General features: G+C 46.5%; 1 protein-coding gene across 4 annotated transcripts in view; it reads right to left on the bottom strand.

Annotated features, from left to right (window-relative positions):
- The window catches only part of YPEL2 (yippee like 2), a 95,411-nt gene that overhangs the window by 59,997 nt on the left and 18,703 nt on the right, over positions 1-16,711 (bottom strand). For 3 of the 4 annotated variants that reach the window (XR_014140687.1, XR_014140688.1, XM_081806058.1), the window contains exon 2: positions 15,393-15,706. Coding sequence is in view for 2 of the 4 variants with exons in the window: in XM_081806058.1 (XP_081662184.1) it covers positions 15,393-15,509 (117 nt within the window). In the remaining 2 variants the exon portion in view is untranslated. Of the gene's footprint in view, positions 1-15,392; positions 15,707-15,839; positions 16,006-16,711 lie in introns of all 4 variants that reach the window. The other variant, XM_081806059.1, reaches the window with a different exon arrangement.

Genomic DNA, 16,711 nt, shown 5'->3' with positions numbered 1-16,711 from the left:
ATCTCAGGGTCCTGGGATCGAACCCTGCATCGGGCTCCCTGCTCCGCGGGAAGCCTGCTTCTCCCTCTCCCACTCCCCCTGCTTGTGTTCTCTCTCTCGCTGTCTCTCTCTCTCTCTGTCAATTAAATAAATAAAATCTTTAAAAACAAAAAAAAAAAAGATTTTATTTGGGGTGCCTGGGTGGCTCAGTCGTTAAGCGTCTGCCTTCGGCTCAGGTCATGACATCAGGGTCCTGGGATTGAGCCCCACATCGGGCTCCCTGCTCAGCGGGAAGCTTGCTCCTCCCTCTCCTGCTCCCCCCGCTTGTGCTCCCTCTCTCGCTGTGTCTCTCTCTCTCTGTCAAATAAATAAAATCTTTAAAAAAAAAAAAAAAGAAAGAAAGAGGGGCACCTGGTTGGCTCAGTCGGTTAAGCATCTGCCTTCCACTCAGGTCACGATCTCAGGGTCCTGGGATTGAGCCCCATATGGGACTCCCTGCTCAGCAGGGAGCCTGCTTCTCCTCTGCCTCTGCCCCTCCCTCTGCTTGTGCTCTTGCTCTTTCTGGCAAATAAATAAAATCTTAAAAAACAACAACAACAAAAAACAAACAAACAAAAAAGAGACCACAGGGTGCCATGTTTGGTGCAAGCTCAAGACCCCAGGAACAGGGGGTTACCTGGAGATTTCAGAGTCAGGCATATAGCCTGAGAAGCACCAAGAGAGTAGGCTGGGCTGGGTTTCTCTGTGAATTTAGAGCAAGAAATAGTGTGGTAGAGCACTTAGGGGTATGATCTGGGGGTCATGCCTGAATTCCAATTCTGGTTCTACCATCTCCTAACTGGGTCCCCTTGATCAATTCAATTTGGCTAAGCCTTGCTTTCTTCATCCCAAAATGGTCACGATGGTAGTACATTTCTCCCTGGGTCAGTATGAGACAAAGTTGTGAGTCACATAAACAGTGCCCCGTACGGTGCTGGTATTTAGTTAGCACTCAGTAAAATGATGACTATTATCATTATTAGAAGGTCTCCAAAGAACTCTTACCTTTTTCAAACAAATGTTAGTCAAAACCACCCTTTGCGGGGTGCCTGGGTGGCTCAGTGACCTGCTTAGGGGGTCTGGTTCAGTGCTTGGCAGGGAGTCTGCCTGAGATTCTCTCCTTCTAACCCTCCCCCCGCCCCTGCCTTGTGCTCTCTCGCTCTCAAATAAATAAATCTTATTAAAACAAAAACAAAAACAAAACATGCACACACACCCTTTGTGCCTTCAGGGAGTGCAAAGGGCTAGAAGGTAGACAGCAAGCCCTGGCTACTTTCGAAGTGCTAAGGAGGCTAGAAGGCTGGGACTAGGGGCAGGCAAGCCAGGAAGTTAACACAGCATTTTTAAGGAGGCCCTTGCTCTGAGGTGCTGTCCCTGCACTTGGACAGTCCTGAGAGTGGGTGCCTCCTTGAATCTTGTGTCCACAGTAACTTGTTTCCTTCCCCTAGGCAGGGCCTTTATTCCCAGTCACACTCAGACCTACAGAATAGGAATTTCTGGAGGTAGGTCCTGAAGATAGGCTTTTTTTATCCCAGGTTATTCTGATGTGCTGTCAGATTTGGGAATCTCTGCCCAAGTATCCCCATTTTCTCAGGCCGGTTTCTACCACATTCAGGTGTATGCTAACACACAGCAAGAGTGCAGAAGCCATCTATTTCTCCCCTTCACTTTGCCCTGTTCCCAAACCCCATGACTACACCAAAAGCCGTGTGAGTTCTGCAACTCAGTTCTCACTTCAACGTAATAGAAAAACTCATAAATGTGGGGTTGCAACTGCCACCTCATGATGACTCAGTGAGCTTCAAGAAGCCAGCCAAGAGGGTCACACAAAAGGGAATACCTGGCCCAGCAAACCAGAGAAGTCTGAAAGGCCCTCTTCTCAGAGTTACGGGTGTTCACCAGTGATTTATCTGGCTGCTCTTTAACTGATGGCATCACCAGGAAGGAAATGAGCCTGCTTATGAATTACAGCACTGGTTTAATTATCGGTGTTTATTAACTTTATACAATATCAACATTTCTGCCCACACAAAGCTCATGGATATACAGTTTCTAGAAGCTAGAGAAGTTGACTTTACAAAATAGGCCATGTTATAATATTCTAGTCCAATCTCAATCAAATGTTGTCACTCCCTTGCCTAAAAGTGCTTTTCATGGCTCCCCACAGCATACAAAACTGAATCTAAATTCCTTAGCCGGGCCTTCTGGGCCTTGTACAAGGCACCCCTGCTGACCTCCTGCTTCCCCCTCTCACCCTCTCCATCTCTTCCTGTGATTCCTTAAGCTTGATCTCCTCTAGGCTATTTCTCTGCCTCTGCTCAGAATGAACCCCCCCTTTTGTTGTTCACTTAAAAAAAACTTATCCTGCTCTTTGCCCCTATAGCATCCTGAATGAACAAACACCTCCTCAAAGCCTGTGTTTCACTACATCTTATAATCATTTATCTGTTTATCTTCCCCATTAGATCATAAGCTACTTAAGGGCCAACATTTTCATGTGTCCATTGCTGTTTCCCCAACGCCTCATACAGCAGTGTTCAGTATGTGCTGAATGCGCAGAGAGGTTACGTAACTCACTCGATGCACACTGAGTAGTTAGTGCCAGGGCCAGGCCTCGAGCAGAGGTGGCTTAACCCTTCATTCGGGGCTTTTAAAATGATCCCACAGACTCCTGGATGCAGGGCCGCACACAGTTTTCCCATGAGAGTGATGAGACCGTGTGAAACTATGTGCACCATCTGGCTTAGTCACCTTGTAACCTTTGGTGGGAACCTGGGGTGCATGATGGCTGAGGCTGAAGTTTGGCCTGAACAGCGAACTGACACCAGAGTGTCAAGCGGGGCTAGTTGATGAACACAGTGCATCAGCTCCTACACCATCCATACCAACTGTAACCACTGTGTTGGTTTTAGAATCCTCCTGAAATCACATAAACCCATTTCTCCAACATTCACTTCACAACATTCATTCCCGTTTTGTAGCCTAGGAATCAGCAAATAATGCACAAGGGCCCAATTGAGCCTCTCACCTGTTTCATACGTATTTCACTGGAACACAGCCATGCTCGTTTGTTTATGTATTCTCTATGGCTGCTGAGTTGGGTGGTTAAGACCATATGGCCAGCAAAGCCTAAATACTATCAGGCCTTCACAGAAAAGTTTGCCGACCCCTGATTTAGCTGAAGGCAGAGGGAACGAAGACGCCAAAGAGCCCCTCCCTTCTACCATGAGACTGGTTGCCCCCATCCTAGAAGTTAGTGGACCAACTGGCTTTTGCATGATGTCATTTCTTTTTTTAGCACTGGTTACAGGCCTGGAATCCAGGAGGAGATTTTTGCCTGACACACACACACAGGGGCCTGAAACACCTAGCCCGTAGCCTGGGATATAGTGGTGCTCAACAAGTGTTTATTAAATAAAGACATAAAACAAAGGCCTGGGAAGTGAGCCTGTCTGTGCCCCGGAACGGAAGTCCATCCTCCCTCCTGTCAGTTTCAAGGTGACCAGTCACACAGGTGCCTGGCAGCAGCCTGGTGACCTAGATTTGTCAGACCTTATCTTATCGGCTTTCCTTCCTTGTGTATTTACCCAGCACCTGCCCCCACAGTGCCCAGGGCAGACTGGCCTGTTGTTTTTACAGAGAAGGAGACAGACAGGGAGGAGCTTTCCTCCCCCACAGATATATACTTTGCTTTTTCTTTCTCCTGCTAAAGCGGGGATAAAGAAATATGGGGACTTGGAGCTTAAGGAGCTCCAGTAAGTCGGGTTTCTCCTGCTTCCTCTCTCCTTCAGTTGCATGGGTGAATCTGTCTGGGGGCAACCTGAAAGGGCTCTCCAGAGCCCTACTTGTCATTTGGAACATTCTGCATCTAGAGGGGAGGGGCTGAGGGCAAAACCATGCAGCTTTCAGAAGTAAACAAAGCAACCACCACCCAAGGGTTAGAGGCCTGTTCCTGAGAACAGACATTCCTCCAAATCCACATCAGAGAACAGCGGGTCTAATTCACTGGCCACCTTGAACTTCAAGAGCCTAGCTGGTACTTTCACTCGGCTGGGATAGCCCAGGCTAACACTGCAGTGGAGGACTGGGACAGTCAGGGAAAAAGCTGTGCACAGGTGGGAAGCTCATGAAAATCAGGCAAATTGGATGGAAAGCACTATGGAAATGTTGGTTTCTCAGCTGCTGTGGAGAGCCCTGGGAACCAGGTTCAGGATGGGGATCCCCACTTCTAGTGCCACCAGCTGCTTCTTCAGATAATGGGATTTCCAGTGACCGAAGTACCGGGCACAAACTGGGTAAGGGCAGAGCATACACCTGTTTGCCACTGTGTTCCCCAATATCTAACACGTAAGAGGAGTTCACAAAACGTGGAACAATGGTAGGGTCTAATGCAGGAGGTTTCACTCTGAGATCTTTCGTTTTGGCAAGGAAAAACTTTTCTGTCCGCTCATGTATCTGTTGGAGAGTTCAAGTTACAGCAAATGCTATTGGTGGGACCAGCCCAAACAGGGAGGAAAAGGAGTTTCCTGGTCCCCCAAAGTTAGATCATGTTCCTTTTGACAATATAAGCTGTCCCTTCAAAGGCCCAAAGGTGCTGGGGGGCAGGGGGAAGGGGCGAGCCAGTGCCACCTGCTCTGCCTCTTAACATCACTGTGATCTGGAGGGGAGGGAGTTCATGGACTGATTAGATGTTGTTGTTTTTAGCAGCAGCTGGTGAAGCCATCTCCTCCTCTCTTCCTCTCCTCCCCGCTCTGCCCCTGAGTCACAGTCCAGCCACTAGCAATAGGCAAGGGAGGGGAGGGAAACCCAGAGCTAAAGCTCTCCTTGGTTTGGCAGCCCTGACCCCAGAGACAATACTCTGGGTCACCAGGTCAAACCCTCCCCGCAGGAGCTAGCTGAGTGCTTTGGAATCAAAAGTATCAGAGATTCTTTTCGGGCTTTGTTTTTTAAAAATCATGAAAATGGCTTCCTTTTAAAGAACTCCCTCCATCCATCCCCACCAGGAAGCATCACGGGGTGAACCAAATTGACAAGCAATTCTCTGGCTATGGCGCCAACACCCAACGCTGCCTGGGCTACTATTAGAGCAGTTTGAGGTCTCTGTGCCTGGTGGCTGTGTCGGGTGGAGGAAAAATCACCACCTGACAGACTAGAAGGGAAGGGCTCAGGGGCAGATTTTTCCATTTAAATTCTAGAGTGGCCTCAGGGCTGCTTGCAGGGAAGCCCAACCCCACCACTGTCCGAGAGTGGAGGCTATTGCTCTTATTTCATTATCACCGGAGACCTGCTGGTCCCTTCCGAATAACAAGGAACAAGAGATTCAATGATTCTAGAGGTCTCAGAAGACCACTAACAAGGGCATAGCTAACAGGTAATAGCTGAGACTCCAAAAGAAGGAAGGAGCCAATAAACCAGGACAGCTGGGGAGCCAGCATCTGGTTATGTTTGCCACTTTGGTTTTGCTTAATGAATCGTCAGAGGTAACAACTACCGACCTTTATGGAGCATTCCCTATTATGTCAGGCACTGTGAGAAGTACTATATATTGATGACCTCAGCTAATTTCCTCAAAAATCTTATAGGTATCTAGTATTATTATTATTCCCATTTTCCCAATGAGGGCATTAAGACACAGAGAGATGACTCAGCTTGCCTAACTACTGAAATCAGGATTTGAACCCAGGTAGTCTTGCTCTGAGATTACATTGTAATCCCGCTAAGTTATGTTGCCTTGTATCATCTGCTGCTGCTGTATTAGAATCAGAAGATGGGAGAGGCGGAGGGACACTTACTTTAATGACAGTCTGATCTAGTGCCTCATTTGGTGGCTGAAGAAAAAGGAAAGCCAAAAAGAACTGTCTTGCCCAAGATTATACAGCTTGACACGTTTGTTCTACCCGTCAGCCCTCTCCTCCAGGCCTGCCTCCAGCATTTACAAGCACCAACTATGTGTGAGGCAGTAGGTGGTGTGGCAGAGAGGAGGTGGCAAAGTACAAAGTCAAGAGGCACTCAGTTTCTCTGGGCTTTGGTTTCCTAATCTGTAAAATGAGGAGCTGAAGTAGAAAAATCCAGGTTCAAAGGCCCCTCTAGCTCTAACATTCTTGAAGAGTCTTTGACTCCAGGTCATTCAGAATCGTATTAGGAAGCAAGACAATTATGTGTAAAAAGTGCAGGTAACCACAATAACACAGACCATATTATTATAAGACGGTCATTATTAATTGCCAAGTGAACAACCAGGCAGTGAACTTCCATAGGAGTTCAATGGACGGAGAGAATCCTAGAAAATACTTAAACTAGTCTTCAGGAATGGGTATAAAGTGAATAGAAAAAAGCAAGAAGGACTCTTCAGGCAAGGGAAATGATAGGAGGGAAGACAGGGTAGGATTTACCACCAACACTACTGAGAGACCAGAAAACAGTTGATGCTGGCGCGGGCGGTTAAGCATCTGACTCTTGGTTTCTGCTCGGGTCATGATCTCATGCTCCTGAGATCGAGTCTCACATCAGGCTACTTGGGATTCTCTCGCCCTCTCCCTCTGCCCCTCCCCACCGCCATGCATGTGCTCGCTCACTCTCTCTATAAAAAAAATAAATGGGGTGCCTGGGTGGCTCAGTCGGTTGAGCGTCTGCCTTCAGCTCAGGTTCTGATCCCAGGGTCTGGGGATCGAGTCCCGCACTGGGCTCCCTGCTCAGTGGGGTGTCTGCTTCTCCCTCTGCCTGCCACTCCCCCTGCTTGTGCACACTCACTCTCACTCTGACAAATAAATAAATAAAATCTTTAAAAAGAAAAAATAAATCTTAAAAAAAAAAAGGGGGAAGGAGATAGTTGATGCCAAAAGGAGCTACCTAGGTATGACTGTCAAGCTATGGTAAAGAAGGCATAGAACTATCTAGATATGTATTCCACACAGCTTCTTGGTAACCTATGACCTTAGGCAAGTCACTTAATTCCCACCTTGAAGGGATGTTGTAAAATTAAGTGATGGAGTAAAAGGAATCCCTAGCACACAGTAGACGTTCGATAAATAGTAGTTAAGCAGCGATGTACATTTTTCATCCTGTGTTTTTTAGGGCACCAACACAACCACATCTGTAAACATTCTTCTGTCCTCCACAGTGAGCCTTACATTCCCATGCACCCTGAAGATAACAGGCTAAGTACAGGAATCATGGTGATTTCATCTCTCTAACCCTAGCACTCGGCATAGAGCCTGGCATGTTGTTTGAAATAAAAAAATATTATTGAACTGAACAATCTGAATATGATGGTGGATTCTGTTCAGGCCCTAAAAAAACAAAACAGCCGAACCAGCAATGGTGCAGCTTTACCATTCCAGAGACAGACCGAGTGCCAGTGCTCAAAAACACAGGGGTAGGGTCCTGCACCTACTGCTTGTTTCCGGGGAAGACGCCCTGTTGAAAAGAGTTTCTTTGGATTTTGAGTAAGTGCACAAGCTTGGCAATCATCAGCATCCTTACTGAATGCCAAGACACTAATGTACAAACCAATCTTATGATTGGAACCTTATAGGCATTTGCAAACCACGGAGTTAATTTTCAGGGTACGCCTCATAGCTCAAGTCAACATTTCCTTTTGGTATTTAAAGCAACCACATAGAAAGGATCACATTTGAGCAGATTCATGTTCCAGCTGCCTGTAGTCTGCAGCAAAAAACACGGATGATTCACCAGACTTGGTCCCTAGCAGCTCCTCTGATAAGAAATGGGTGAGCAATTCTACTTGTGCCTACATCATTAATTTTCACAGGGAGCAGGCATGACTATGGGACAGGTCTGCCTCCCATCCAAAGAGTGTGACCTTCTGAACTCAAGTCCTCTTATTCGTAACTATAAATTACAGAATTTTTTAAACCCTTAGAATGCTTGTATTTCTTCCTCAAGCAATGCTCAACAAATCTTCACTGAACCATCATGTGCCCCAAATACCCACAGGCCACCGCAACGCTTACACCCTGGTTCCTCCATCTCCAGTCTCTCTTCAGCAGTTCTGCCGACCACACCACGACAACATTTGCCATCTCAAAGCAAAGCTCTGGTCGTGTCACTACTTGCTCAGAAGTTTCAGAAGCACCCAACTGCCAGCAATATAATGTCAGGACTTGGATTCTTCCAACAACCTGGCTTCAACCTACTCCTTCGATCTGTTTTCACACAGCTCCTCAATATCGAACCTAAAAGAATGGGCTGCTCCCCGCATGCTTCCTGCCTCCACTTTGTTGTTCACACTGTTCTTTTTACGGGCCCCTCCCCATCCATTTCTACATGTCTCAGTTCTTGCTTCAAGGCACATCTCAAAGTCACTTCTACCAAGTCTTCCCAGGTGGATCTTAAGGTTTTGATCAACCTTTTGAGAACCTGAAGGCGGCTATGGAACCCTCCCTTGAAAAACGGACTATACATAGAACAAAACATACAATTTCAAGGATCCCTTGAAGCCAGTCCATGGACCCCAAGTTAGGACCCTCTACGTCTATCTCCCCAGTTTACAGTACTCATAGTCATTCACTTGTATATTCACTGAAAATCTATAGCAGTCTTTAGGAGCTGTGTGGAGTGCTAGAGAAACAAAGATGGTATCATAACTATCTCCTCAAGCAGTTCACAAGCTAATGGAGACATGTTACACCGTGATAACTGCTCTAAGATAAACATGAGGTGAAATACAAACTTCAAGAAGGAATGACTTAGGAAGCTACTATCTGCCAGCTAGAGTCCAAGTTCCTTGAGGATAAAATCCTTGAGGGTAATATTCTAATACTTACTAGAGTGCTACACACACACACACACACACACACACACAGAGTACATATTTAGTAATATGGGCAATGACAGGACAGAGCCAATGAGACAAAACAGCACGTATAGGCACAGTGCCCACTGCCATTACCACATCTGCCAGAGGCCTCTGAGATCCAGATAAGGTGGTCCCATGTTTGAACAATCATGCTATACAAATTATCCCAGCCTAATTTATGGTTTATCTCACCCTGAAGTAATTCAATCTCTGTCCCCATGGAGAGAAGATAGCATAAGATATTACATCTTACAAGCTCCAAATGGTTTCTTTTCATCAAGGAACACTGTCATCTAACCATATCCCTTTGTTTGCAGATTTTCTGTATAGACTTGGTTCACCTGTCACCCCTTCCTGAGGGACCAACAGATAACCCTTTTACCCTCCTCCAGAAATAACACTTCATTAGAAGATTAGGGCTTTCAAAGGTCAGATAGTTGGGGGAAAGTCAGTAATTTTAGGTTAGATATGTAATTTTCTTTACAAAAGCTAAATTGATTGAATGTGGGGGCGCCTGGGTGGGTCGGTCGGTTAAGTGTCTGGACTCTTGATCTCAGCTCAGGTCTTGATCTCAGGGTCCTCAGTTCAAGCCCCATGTGGGGCTCCACGCTGGGTGTGGAGCCTACTTAAAAAAAAAAACAAAAACAAAAAACTGATTGAATGTGTTTTTAAATGGGGCTTATTGGCTTACTTTGGAACTCTTCCATAATTTATCACTTCTGCCTTTGCTGTACCTCAGAAATGCTCTTTAGTAAACCAACAAACATTCAACAATGTCTTACAAACATAGAAGCAAAGACACACACTATGATGTGGGTCCTACCAGCACGGCTGTTCTCAACCTCATTTTTCTTATAACCCATCAGTCACTCCGGTACAATCATAGGTCCTACTATTTCAGAAACAAAATTTTCACTTTTTTTTTTTTTAAAGATTTTATTTATTTATTTGACAGAGAGAGACACAGCGAGAGAGGGAACACAAGCAGGGGGAGTGGGAGAGGGAGAAGCAGGCTTCCCGCAGAGCAGGGAGCCTGATGCGGGACTCGATCCCAGGACCCCGGGACCACGACCCGAGCTGAAGGCAGTCGCTTAACCAACTGAGCCACCCAGGCGCCCCAAAATTTTCACTTTTTATGATATAGACATTTACAGGTTTATATACAATCTAGTTTTTTTTCTCCTAGTAATTCAATAGAAATACTAATTTTATTGTATTACAGTTTTTGTAAAAACTCATTGTCACATATCCATTGGCTACCAGAAATCTCTCAGTTCATAAAATTAGAATTCAACATACAGTTTGCAAGTTAGAAAAGCTCAGGATGATCTTCAAGAGCCACACTTTCTTGTCCATATTCTTCGTGAATTATGCTGCTTGATGTGACACACCAGTCATCAGTACTACTACGTACCATCCAAACTTCACTGTAACATTTTCAAGACACTTAAAGAAAAAGGAATGAGTGCCTTTTAAATATTCTATTCTTGTATTTATTTTTTACATCAATTTTCCAGGATATTTATTATACTTTAAAGACAAGCTGGTGGGTGGTATAAATTAAGAGAAACACATCCCTGATAAGTAGAATGGAAAGGACAGAACAGATCTCTGTACCTCCATACCAGCACCCCTCCATGTCCACTACCTCCAAGCCACTGTGTTAGGGGTACAAGTCTTTTTGAGAATCACTGGTGTGGAACACTAGTGCTCAGAGCAGAGGTGGAGGGCCTGGATGGTTCAGTCAGTTAAGCAGCTGCCTCCGGCGCAGGGTCCTGGGATTGAGCCCTGCCACGAGCCCTGCCATGGGCTCTCCACTAGGCAGGGAGCCTGCTTCTCCCTCTCCCTCTGCCCCTCCTCCAGCCTGTGAGCTCTCTCTCTCTCTCTCTCTCACTTATGCACTGTCTCTCAAATAAATAAATAAAATCTTAAAAAAAAAAAAAGCAGAGGTGGGAAATGGCAGGTAGAGTGGGCCCCTCGGTAGCCATGAGACCAATACATGGCTTTAGAACATCTTCCTCCCTGCCACTTCTCTCAGAGCAATGCTACATCTTACATCTAAGGCAGGCAGGGAAAACCAAAATGCTACTACTGTAAGCCCAATGGAGCCCAATAGGGAACCAAAAGAACCATCCTCCCAAAAGCTCCCAGCCTTAGGAGGAGGCCTGGTGCTTGAAAACAGCCAGAGCTCCTCCCATGGAGCACAGTTGAGGGGGAATGCGATGGACGGGTCTGGCTCTGAGGCTGTGGAACCTCAGGCCAGTCACTGAGCTGCCCGTGGCCTGTTTCCTCACAAAGAGAGGCTGGACTAGATGACCAGCAATTCTGGGAATTTTGTATTTGTCACCAGGAGATAATCTGACCCGAAGATCTGACATAGCAATAACTTCTATAGCTCTGGATGGTGAGGGAAAGATTTCTGCCTTCCCCCTGGACTGGACACCCACTCTACAGCCTCCTACAACATCTTCCCTCCAAGGCCCCAGAATACTACAGCAAACTGTGTCTTGGAATGAGGATACCATCCCCAAAGTGAGTTCGTGAGAGATTAATCCAATTCACCATTCCCAAATAGCCTATTCCACAATGCCATTAAAGGGGGATGGGTCAGCAGGAGGGAGGCGAAAAAGTGAAATGAGCATTAGATTGTTCTCACTTGGGGCAACTAGCTGTACCAACTGAAACTTATTATTTTATAATCAAAGTATATTTTTATAATAGGGCTTGCACCATTAAGTGAGAAACAACAATGTGAGCAATTCCTCATGCCAACTTAAAATACCTCCGCATGCAAACACTCCAGCATTTAGATCACAACACCCTCTAAGAAAGAAAATGTAGGATGTCTCAGCACATTCCCTAGATAGTTCCGTCATCAATTCAGAGAGGCCCCCTACGGCCATCCTACAGAGAAAATACTCTGTTACCTTTGTGCAGACACACACAACTTTGCTTCTATGGCCTTTTGAGAAATCCAACTCCTGGACTCCAGGTTCTAAAATGAAACCATCTTGGCTAGACTAAATTTGCTTGGTATCAGGCAAGCACAATCCCCTCCACCACCCCCCAGAGCCCCTTTGGACAGCAAAACCAAAGGAAGAAAAGGGGCTACTTTTTTTTTTTTTTTAAAGATTTTATTTATTTATTTATTTGAGAGAGAGAATGAGAGAAAGAGAGAGAGAGCATGAGGCGGGGGAGGGTCAGAGGGAGAAGCAGACTCCCCGCTGAGCAGGGAGCCCGATGCGGGACTCGATCCCGGGACTCCAGGATCATGACCTGAGCCGAAAGCAGTCGCTTAACCAGCTGAGCCACCCAGGCGCCCCAGGGCTACTTTGTATTTGCAGAGAAGCTTTGTGATTTGCCAACCACCCACACACACCCATGATCTCATCCAGCCTCATAACAACCCAGTGAGGTAAACCTCCTCACTCTACCTTCAAATAAGGTATGCCTATCTCATAGGACTGTAATGGGGATGGCACATAGTAAGCACACAGTAAGTGCTAGCTACTAGGCATTACGCACAGCAGCAAATATTACTTCACCCATTTCATCAGTGAGAAACTGAGCCTCAGAGGTTGGACAGTTGATTCCAAGCAATGAGGCCTCTGGGGGTTTACAGCAAGCTGCAAAGGCAGAAAGGCTAGTGCCGGATTCTTTCCACCACATCAGTAGAGACCCTAATTGTTCAAAACATTACAACTACACATTTCCATGGGAGCCCAAAGTCCTGATTCTGTTCCCAGTTCTCTATTCCAGCCATATACTCAGAGCTTTAGTTCTCTGGACCTTTGTGTTGCCTTCTCCATAATAAAGTCAGACTCACATTTTTTTTTTTTAAACCAAACAACAGAATGTCAGGCTTCCAGATGAAAGGCTCTATTACAAGTACAAAGTATCATTTAATTACACTGCTGCTCTAGTTATCTGCTTCCCAGCTCCTAACTCCCACTGGGCAGATTCTGAAACCGCATAGGAGATTATGTCAAGAGGGGAGAACAGGAGAAACATTCTCTCCCTGAACTTTCTTAAATGGGAGAGAGAAACAGAATGAAAAGAAAGGCCCATTTTCCAAGGAGGGGGCTGGGGCAATGATCTTTCCGTTAAGCGGACCTGCCTAAGAATCTATAGATTATTTAACGCCGGGGGTGGCTGTGGAGTGAAATAAAGGAAGCTTTGTGCGGTGCCAGCCACAGTTCCCTCATTCCCTCCCCACAGCCAGGCATTTAACCCAACTCTTTAAATCATCAAGCTCTAATGTACGCCATCTGTGCAGCAGCTGTAGCCAACGAAACTGAAGCCTGTGCTGACTTTGGCCTGGACTTGTGAATGAGCCTTTCTGCCCCAGAAGGGGCAGGAAGGAGGACAGGAGGCCAACAAAGACTTTTTTTGCTCATCACTTGTCTTCTCCCAAGGCTCACGCTCCACCCATCTATTTGATCATTTAGTGAGCTCTCGGCCATGTTGGGTCCTGACCGGGGAGATCCAAAACTAGGAGATGTGGTCCCAGGTAAAAGAGGATGTAGAAAAGCTCCTGGGAGACAGGAAAGAGGTGAAGGAAAAGGACTGCTGTTGGCTGAGGCACAGACGCCTGAAACACCCCCATCTGCATATTCAGGGATGTTGCTTAGTTCCAAGTGGTTGGAACATAAAGCAAGGAACTGGCAAGAAACCTCACTCAAAAAGGCCCGACTGTCCAAGGCCCTGAATACCAGGCTTCAAACATCAACACTGAAGGCCACTACCATCTCCACATGTTCCCTCTGTCCATCTTACAAGGCCCAGCTCAAATACCACCTCTTCCAGAAACCCATCTTGAACATGCTCAAAGAAATTGCTCTCTCTTCTTTGAGCCTCCAATTTGCATTCTTGGACAGCCTGTTTGAGTCTCAACTTCTCCATCCAGAAAATATGATTAACATCACCTACCTTGAAGTCTTCTTAGGAGGGTTAAGTGAGATAACATTTATAAAGTGTCAGGTAGCAGTTTTCAGTACACAGAAGTTGCTAGAACACATTTTATTGTTACCTCAATTTCTTATGATACGTAACACTTCTTCCTGCTATTAAAAAGATGTTTTGGCTTCCATTTTCTCTGGAGATTTCCAGAAATAGGACAGCTCACATCTTCCCTCCAAGCTTATAGGCCCCATTCCAAAGCAAAGGGGACTGACTCCTCTCTTCCCTCACTGACACAGCCTCCCCACATCCAAAATTCCAGACTTGAGGGGTTCCCAAAAGATTCAAGCGGAATCTGAGACAAGATGCTGGCTGGAACACAAATGGCATAAAGGAGAGTAATCAGCAGAAGCCTAGAGAAGTGAAAGTAGGCCAGAGGCCAAGACTCTAAGGGCTCCAGGGTTCAAGCTCTGTGGTAACACTCGATCTTGGGATTGGCCTAGAAGGAGGACTTCTGTCCTCAGTCCTGATTTGAGAAGCCCCACAACCACAGACATGGTTGTTCAAGCACCCTCCTTCACTTCCTGTCAAATCAGCCAGCTGAACAGGGCTGTTCTAGAACTACTGATCCTTCATCCCTTTCTGGCTGGGACTACCAAACCAGAGCAAAGAAAAGTGATGCCACCTTTTCTAACAGTTCTTGTAAACAAATCAAGAACACTAAATTTTTTTTTTTTTTAGTTTGGGTATGTATAAAGGTTGTTTTTTTTATTTTAATGGCATGAAGTCTAGGTTCTGAGGAAGGATTCTTTTTAAAGTCAAAAGGTCCCCATGATCTCTTTCTCCTTTTCATGTAGCCTAGTAAATCCCATTTCTCCTCCCATGGGAATTTAGGGCCAGGAAGGAGGGAGCTCCCCTAAAAATGCTGCCTGAAGGAGCCAGTTCCTGGACTGCACAACTGGGATGTTGGGTTTATTGGTTAACAATCCCCCCAACCCAACTTTAGGAAGCAGTTGTCAAAGCTTTTCAGGGAAAATAGGGTTCCACTCTTTCTTCTGACTATGATCAAGTGTCACAGCATATCTTACCTCATGTAGAAGCCCTAAAGGTCCCGAGGCCAGTGGGTCATCTCTTTACCAAGCCACTTGTGGTCCTCACCAAAGGCCACCCATTTTAGTAGCTCAACAGTCTGATAACCTTCCCAAGGAGCTTGGAAGGCAACATCCTCTCATCTCAGCTAAGAAGCCCCTCCTACAAGATATCCTGCTCCTACCACCTTTCCTAGAGTTCTCTTTCCAGGCAGGCAGCACTCTCCATGGCGTTCACCCACCAACTTGAGCTAAGCCAGCCAAGTGAGAGGTTCCAATCACTCCTCAGCCCCTCTCCCCTCCGGCCTGCGAGCCACCAGCCCCCCAGCCTCCAACAGGGATGACATCTAATTTCCAAAATTACAAATTAAAACTAGTACACCCTCCCTCCAGCTCAGAGTTCTCTCTCAATTGAGTGAAACAGCCACACAGGTTAGCCCTCCCTGGACAAAAAATAAAGTACAAATATCTTGGTTTCTTCAGAAGAGCTAATAAGCCTGTGCAACCTTATGAGCCAGAAGTGTCCTCCAACCCAGAGGAGGGCAAGGAAGGCCTACAGGGAAATGTACCTTGGAAATGAGTTCATCGTGATTGGCCAAGTGGGCTCTGCAGTGAATGCAGCTGTAGGTCCTGTGGCAGGAGGGCAGATATGCCTGGAAAGTCTTGGATCTTGTCATCTTCACCATTGGCGCCGCTGAGTGTGGGGTGAACTCTGGAGTGGCCCACGAGGCACTCCCACAGGACGGGTCGCACGGGAAACACCGGAAGACACAGGTAAAGGCCGTGGTTTGGCAGGGGGTGGGTGTGGGGCAGGCTCCACACACTGGTGATGTCTTCAGAGGAAGGACCCTCAAGCAGAGGTCGAGAGCTGGTTCTCAGCAGCCTGCAGTGCCAAGATAAGGGGAATATCATTAGATGATGGAACAGGGCTTCCTGCAAAGCAAGTCAAGTCCAACAGCCACCCAAGAGAGAGGGCAGTATTTACAGGAAGAAATGACCCCTTCTCTGTTTCTTACCATCATTGCCAAGACGCCCAATTATGAGAAAGAAACTACTGGAGATCCCAGTGTTGATGCTTTTCCAGAGCTGGAGGTTCAGTATCCACCCAGGGTTCTCAGCAGTTACCTTAGGCACCCTCCACCAACATTCAGAAACTGGCATGATCACCGTTCTCAGGGAACCCTAGAAGAGGCCAGGATTAAGGATGTACCACCTGTAGCCCCAGGGAGAAGGCTCCTAAGGGGCCTCGTCTTCTGAGCCAACCAAGATAAAGGGCTAAATGAGGAGGAAACATTCAGCCTCTACAAAGTCACTATAGCAACAGTCATGTATGTATTTCTCATCCATCTCCGGATTCCAGGAGTCTTCCAACACTTAAACCCACCACCTAGAGGGGTGCCTGGGTGACTCAGTCGGTTAAGCATCTGCCTTTGGCTCAGGTCATGATCCCAGGTTCCTGGGATGGAGCCCTGTATCGGGCTCTCTGCTCGGCGGGAAGTCTGCTTCTCCCTCTGCCCCACCCCTGCTCTCTCTTGCGCGCCCCCTAACAAATATAATCTGAAACAAAAAACAAAAAGCAACCCACCACCTACAGAGGCAACAAACCCCACACCACCCTTTGCTTGGAACTACGCATGATACAAAGGATCAAGTTCCCAACCAGCAGGGTCCCTCAAAGCTAGCCAGCTCTTTTGGGAGAAATTATTTCCTTTGCCATACCTTGCCCAGAAATAGATGCTCAGTACTTTTCTGTTTGAAAAGCAAGCAAGCAAATGAATGAAACAAATGGCATAATCAGACTGCTGCATCTAAAATTCACAATGACAGTAAATTTTACCAGAATTTCTCCTCAACCCTCAAAGTTTCCATTAGTCATCCCACAGCACCA

This window comes from Leptonychotes weddellii, chromosome 15 (genome assembly GCF_054177405.1).
Source record: "Leptonychotes weddellii isolate Sample4059 chromosome 15, ASM5417740v2, whole genome shotgun sequence".
NCBI lineage: Eukaryota > Metazoa > Chordata > Mammalia > Carnivora > Phocidae > Leptonychotes > Leptonychotes weddellii.
The sequence above is the reverse complement of the archived record's forward strand: the minus strand, read 5'-3'. Positions and strand labels throughout refer to the sequence as shown.